This window comes from Octopus sinensis, linkage group LG5 (assembly GCF_006345805.1).
Source record: "Octopus sinensis linkage group LG5, ASM634580v1, whole genome shotgun sequence".
Lineage (NCBI taxonomy): Eukaryota > Metazoa > Mollusca > Cephalopoda > Octopoda > Octopodidae > Octopus > Octopus sinensis.
In genome coordinates this window covers 76,273,080-76,280,624 of record NC_043001.1, presented here as the reverse complement: position 1 = coordinate 76,280,624, position 7,545 = coordinate 76,273,080, and the positions used below count along the sequence as shown (strand labels likewise).

At 36.4% G+C, this 7,545-nt stretch overlaps 1 protein-coding gene across 1 annotated transcript in view; it reads right to left on the bottom strand.

Annotated features, from left to right (window-relative positions):
* Positions 1-533: 533 nt before the first annotated feature.
* LOC115211964 (signal peptide, CUB and EGF-like domain-containing protein 1) overlaps positions 534-7,545 on the bottom strand; it is a gene marked incomplete at its 5' end in the record, with an annotated part of 182,447 nt that continues 175,435 nt past the window's right edge. Inside the window, 2 exons of the mRNA XM_036503135.1 lie at positions 534-1,091; positions 3,434-3,513. Coding sequence (XP_036359028.1) covers positions 951-1,091; positions 3,434-3,513 — 221 coding nt within the window. The remainder of the gene's footprint in view (positions 1,092-3,433; positions 3,514-7,545) is intronic.

Here is a 7,545-nt window from a genome sequence, read left to right as displayed (position 1 = left end):
GTATTTGTGTATATGTATTAATGTGTAGATACATAACATAAATATAGATGTGTATGCAAATATGCGTACAGTTTTGTGTACACACACACACGCGCAAACACACGAACTCACTCTCATTAACATATATATGTGTGTTTGTGTGTGTGTAAGTGTGTACACACATGCACGTACGTAAAAGTTGTACTGAAAACACGACTGCCATCATGTTACAAAACACACGCCAACATCACTTCAGACTGAAATAATATTACCGTGTGTTGCTCCCTCTTTATAGAAGATAAGACACAGAAGTTCTATAAACGTTGATAATGAATTTATGAAATTGTTTCCAACTGCAAGGAACTCATAAAAAAGGAGAAAAGAGAAAACTAGAACACAGCCGTATTTTCAATGCAAAATGCATACGTACGTACAACCTCATAGACATGCATGCATGCATACATACATACATACATACATACATACATACATACATACATACATACATACATACATACATACATACATACATACATACATACATACATACATACATACATACATACATACATACATACATACATACATACATACACATATATATACACACATGTATGTATTCACCCTCTTTTAATCAACGGCTATATTATATCTTGTTTCTTGTATACTTAAACATTTTTATCAATATTCCTATTAATGGCGTGTCTATAAAACTTTTCTAAATATATTAATAAAGGTATTTAATGTGTCAACAGTACCTCCTATATTGTCTTTATTTATGTATGTGATTGAGTCTTTAGTTTAAAAATCAGTATTTCTGTTTGCCACAGCAGTGGAATTTTCACTCATTTGCTAGCATCAAACCTTCTCGTTGTCGCTAGACGTCAAACAGCTGTGGGCAACGGGTAAAGACAAAAATATATATATATATAAACAGATAAAAAAAAAAAGGAAAATGAACTAAAACACATTTAGTCGAAGAATTTCGTTACTTTTGGCTGTAGAAGTTTAAAAAATGATTCCGGTACTAGAGTTTTTGATACATTAGCATAGAAATAAAACTTGATTGGCTGAGCAATGACATCTAGAAGAATTGAAAGTAGATATCGGTTCTGAAAGAGAAGAAAAAAAAAACATTAATCAAAGAATTATTAATATAGTAAAATCAATATTCATTTCTAAGGCTGTCTTCTTAGAAGAGTAGTGTAAAGCGACACGCAAACCCATGATCAACTGCATTCCAACCGTAACTGCGTCTATGATAATTTACTAGGATACAATCGTAGTAACCGCTTTGTTACTGTTGATAAACCTATTCATATTTTTAGTAACAAGAGGATAAAAAAATTACAGCCATATTATTATTCTTGGGCGAGTATGGCGTGGTAACACGATTCATGATTTTGCTAACTGCTTTAGGTGCCTAGGTAGTCGTGTGCAGACATGAACAACATTATTTTGTTTTTAATAGAGTATAAGTTTATCAAACTTTTACGAGGAAAAGGTTGACAGTTTCGATTTGCTCGCCTTATTCAGACTTATTTATTTATTGCTCACAAGAGGCTACACACGGAGGGGACAAACAAGAACAGACAAACGGATTAAGTCGATTACATCGACCCTAGCACGTAACTGGTACTTAATTTATCGACCCAGAAAAGATGAAAGGCAAAATCGACCTCGGCGGAATTTGAACTCAGAACGTAACGACAGACGAAATACTGCTATGCATATCGCCCGGCGTGCTAACGTTTCTGCCAGCTCGCCGCCTTATTCAAACAACAAGACAAGCAAGTCGATGTTTCGAAGTCACTGTTTAACCTATTCCTTCAAAAAGTTTAACATACATACATACATGCATACATGCATGCAACACATATGCACGTATGAATATGTATGTGTATTTATATATATGTGTATATATATATGCACATCCGCTTATATCACCGCACCTTAAGCTAGAACGGATTGTCTTCTTTATGGATAAAGAAAATTGAAAGTTTGCGTTGGTTCAATTGTAGAGCGGCTGTGGTGTCTGCAGGAAATGTAGGTTCGAGTCCAAAGCGTAGCCTTCGACACTTTTTGTACCCCAAAAGGATTTTTAAAAGCAATTTCGCATGCTATTATTTATAGCTCTATATGATGTGCCTCGAGAACCAATGTTTCAAAGAATACTCTCGAAAGTTTATTAAATTCTTATGTATGTATGTATGTATGTATGTATGTATGTATGTATGTATGTATGTATGTATGTATGTATGTATTTGTGTGTGTTTATGAGTATCTGCGTATAGTGATACAGTTCTTTGGCACTTACTGCCATGACTTTTACTAAATTGAAATATTAATATTTCAAAGTCTCTCTAAAGGAGATTACGGCAGCGGTACTGGATATTAATAGTTATCGTCAAGCTAATATGGCAGTCCAGAAATATAGGACGAACGCTGCCGTTGATTAACTCCAAGAGGCCATCGCCTCTAGCTAGCTATGTGACACACGAACCTATGTCTAGTATAACCTTCGATCAAGGGAGGTCAGCCGCTTCCTCTTGCTGGTCAGGCACCTGCATGCTAGTTTCAAGGTATTTGCCTCTTATCAATGCAGAGCAGCCGAACCCAGCAGGCGTCGCTACTAAATTATCCTTCTTAAACAAATCGTAAATATTATCAAGTCGTAACACTTTAACTAATGTATATGAAGTATATTACCTGTAGAGTTACTGATAACAGAAATGATATCAAACATCAACGCAAAACCACCGAAAATACGATGAATAACAAAAAGACTCCAGAAGCCGCTTATTATAATCATAAACAATGTTTTCAAACAATTACAGTTATCTACTTAATATGGGTTTCAAATTTTGACACAAGGCCAGCAATTGTAGGGGAGGGGTTAAGCTGAATGCTCCAGTAAGTACCAGTAATTAACTGGTACTTATTTTATCGACCCTGAAAGGTGGAAAGGCAAAGTCATCCCCGGTGGAATAAGAACTCCGAACGTAAAGATGAACGAAATGCCACTAAGCATTTTGCTTGGCATGCTAACGATTCTACCTGCTCGCCTCCTTATATCCTCTCTTTAATATTACCATCCAGTTATTGTTATCTGTGGAGGCACGTGGCTTAGTGGTTAGGGTCTCAGCAACATGATCGTGAGATTGTGGTTGCGATTCCTGGACCGGGCGACGCTTTGTGTTCTTGAGCAAAACAATTTATTTCACGTTGCTCCAGTCCGCTCAGCTGGCAAAAATGAGTAACGCTGCGATGGACTGGTGTCCCGTCCAGCCGGGGAACACATACGCCATTGAAACCGGGAAACCGGGGCCATGAGCCTGGCTAGGCTTTAAAAGGGCGCATTTATCTTTATTATTGTTATCTAAATGGTTCATTCAAAAAGTAATCTCACGGATTCTATTGTACATTAAAGTTGGTTGCAATGAAAGAGCCTTACTTTAAAAAGCTGTTGATGTTGATAAGGTTTATAGAGTTGACCATCCGTTACAATGTCCTCCATTAAGTCTTGGTACTCTTCTGTAATATGGAAATAAAAATACATTATTTAATGTTTGTTTTGAGGAGGTAATTAATGTTTGTTTTGGGTATAGTCAATTCAAATAAACAATCAATTTAAATAAACGAATATATTTAACGGACAACAAGAGGGACGTGTGCAACAAATATATTTATTTCTTTATTACCCACAAGGGGCTAAACATAGAGGGGACAAACAAGGACAGACAAACGGATTAAGTCGATTACATCGACCCCAGTGCGTAACTGGTACTTAATTTATCGACCCCGAAAGGATGAAAGGCAAAGTCGACCTCGGCGGAATTTGAACTCAGAACGTTGCGACAGACGAAATACCGCTTAGCATTTCGCCCGGCGCGCTAACGTTTCTGCCAGCTCGCCGCCTTTAGTGTGCAAGAAATATATTAAGAAATCGCCAACAGCACGTGTGTAGTTACACACACACATCATTGCTATTATGCAAAAGTGTCGTAAGTCCAAAACGTTGCTTTTTCAGAAAACGAAAAAGATAGTTTCACCATTCCATAGCTAAACCGTTGTACTACACTTTGACAATTTTTGATATCTTGGCATCTGAAGCAGCTGGAGATACGATAGTTTGACCAAAAGAACCGGCAAGCAAAATAAATATTGAAAAAACGCATTTGACATAATAGCAGACCGCGTGTGTATCATTGGCGATTTTTTTCCTCCGTCTTCCCTTGCTTGGATCTTTCCCTTTTCTATGTTTCTGACGAAGAACTCCGCTCGAAACGTTAAATCCTTCTTCTTTCTTTCCTTTCCTGAGCGTCCAATAACACTATACTTGTTCCACGTCCTCGCGTTGTTGTGTTTTCTCTTTGTGTTTTCATGTTTGGATTAAAAATATATATATATATCTGGTCTCTGTTAATACATCAGGTTAACAATATTTTTAGATTAGTAAAGAATTCTGAGTCTACTTGTGGCAGGGTTCGAGGTTATAGCTCATCACCATTCTATATTGTAAATCCATTATTGCTTTCGAGTTATACTGGTCTTTTACACAGAGTGTATACAAGACAAGGTATAAATAATGGGCATTACATACCGTAAAAACCCATGTAATTTGCGCACCTGTGTAATTTATGCAGGTGATTTTCAGGATAAAAATTGTGAAAAAAAGCTTCTACTCGTGTAAAATTCGCACTCAAAAGTTTCCAGAACTGCCGATATGGCCAGGGGAAAAAAGGTTTTCAATTTAGTTGTATTTAGCATAATTTCACTTACTTATGATTAGATTTTATTAAATTTTCATTATATAAAAATAATTTCTGTTTAACAAGTATCACATTGAAAGCTATTAAACTACGAAGTGCTTGTGTTGCTTATAATAAACTTTATTTTATATTTCTTGCCCACAAGAAATTATGTCCGATCTTTAGCATATTTCTGTATGCCTTCTCAAATCACGATTACAGGAAAAGTTGTTGATAAGAATCACCAACAAAAACAAAGCTGATAAATATGCATAAGTATTGCAAAATAAGTTTAATTACCAATAAACATCAGCTTGGATGGCACTTTACTCAACCAACAGAGGAAGGTGACCAATCTAACTGATTATGTAAGCAGAATTCTGATTGGTCGAAACTGTCTTCTAGTCTCAAGATTTGATTTTCTACCTAATCTTAACGGAACCTTTGATACGGAGTATCGAAATTTTAATCCCTTTCACACTTATGAAATGTCAAGCAAACTTAAAAATTTGTTATTACCGTTTTAGCCGGGAGACCAAACTGATAGTTTGGTAACCCGCTAAAAGAAACATTAAAAGTCGAAAGGAGAAAATAAACAGCTTTGCAAGTCTTTAACTCAGGGTATATTGAAATTTAAGAAGCGAATTGCAAGAATATACACGTCTGTGAGGAGACATAAACAAGAATAGCAAAAATCTATTCTAGCAAAACGTTAGAAGTGTTCTATGAAGAAAACACGAATGTGTTCTCTTCATAGAGGATGTGAAACGACATTAAACATCGTTTAAGGTAAATGAAGGTTTCTGTAGGAATGCTAAGTCATATTCACTTAATGTGTTTACATGCGCAAGGATGAATTATGATGATGTCGACGTTAGGTGCAGCAAGAGCTAGTAGCGGCGATATTGCGGTGATGAATTTCATTGTACTAACGCGGAGAAAGCAAGCAATATCTTCCTGGAGGCAAACGCAAACTAGACTTGTTAAGCGGAGAAAAACTGATCTATTTAAGGAAATTGCTAGGCTCCATCGCGATAGGTAGAAACTCAAAGAAATGTAAAGTATGGCCCGGACCGTGATCACCAGCATGAACGTCAAACTTCAAAAAGTATTTAACCATTTAATGGTTTTAGTAAATTTATACAGAAAAATAAATAAATAAAAGTCAACTTCATTATATTTTTCTGTAAAAACCTATTCTGACATTAAATGAGTTAACTTCCCGTACGTCATTTTTCAACCAAAAGAATTTCTAAAAAAATTCTGGAAACAATCTACTCATGTAATTTACGCACCCACTAAAGTTTATTTTTGTTTTTGCGAAAAAAAAGTGCGTAAATTACATGTTTTTCTACAGTATTTCTTTATTGTAGTAAATTTGTCATACACGAGGAATTACCTAGGATGTGAATTCTAATTGCATTTATTGGAGTCTGATTGCTTGATATAGTTACCTAAATTCGTTTAAAACTGAATGCTTCATTGATATCTATATTTTTAAAATCCATTCTCTCTCTCGCTCTCTCTCTCTCCTCTCTCTCTCTCTCTCTCACACAGGAATAAAATAATAAAGAAAGTTATTTCTTATTTCTTTACTGCCCACAAGGGGCTATACACATAGGGGACAAACTAGGACAGACAAACGGATTAAGTCGATTATATCGACCCCAGTGCGTAACTGGTACTTATTTAATCGATCTCCGAAAGGATGAAAGGCAAAGTCGACCTCGGCGGAATTTGAACTCAGAACGTAGCGGCAGACGAAATACCTATTTCTTTACTACCCACAATATATATAAACACAGAGGGGGCGGGGCATACAAGGACAGACGAACGGATTAAGTCGATTACATCGACCCCAGTGCGTAACTGGTACTTAATTTATCGACCCCGAAAGGATGAAAGGTAAAGTCGACCTCGGCGGAATTTGAACTCAGAACGTAACGGCAGACGAAATACCGCTAAGCATTTCGCCCGGCGTGCTAACGTTTCTGCCAGCTCGCCGCCTTCAACGAAAGTTCACAGAAAGTTATTTCTATGAACGTAAAACATAAAGCAGTGCAACGTGTTATTATCACAAACATTCTCCAATTACGTCATTCAGAGATCAGTGATGTGTTGCTTTGAGAAATTTCCTCCCAAGACAATTTCTGCAGCAAAGGTTTTTCTACTAGCATGCTAGATATAATTGTACACGAGTATATTTCAACCAGTGACGCTTTGTGCGCTTCTGGCTAATTTATTCAGGCGTGATCAAGATTTGCACACAAAACAGAAAATGTAGTATTTTATGGCTAAATAAAGAGCGCCTGTTTCTTAGTTATGAACAATGGATTCGTCATTCGGAGCTGATGACGAGTAACAACGTAGAAATATATGCATCCTGCGGTTCAAAGACCTTATTCACAGACCAGTGATGTTTTTTTCACACACATCAACTATACGGAGAAAGTTTCTCCCAAGACAAATTTCCGAAGCAAAGGTTTTTCCACGAACTTGTTAAATACGATTTGCACACATATAGATTCTAATCAATGCCGCTTCGTCCCAGTTTGACCAGGATTTGTGCTCAACGATAAATGTGGTATTTGCTGTTTAAATATAAGAACGGTTGTTTCTTAGTAGATTATGAACGGTGGATTCGTTGTCGGAACTGATGATGCATAACGAAGCAGAAACACACGTGTCCTGCAGTCCGATGACGTCAAAGGAAAATTTTCTCCCGAAGCAATTTTCACAATGAAGGTCTTTTTTACGTCTATGTGTTAAATATATTTCTACACACATATATATAAAGAACTGATAGATTTAATCC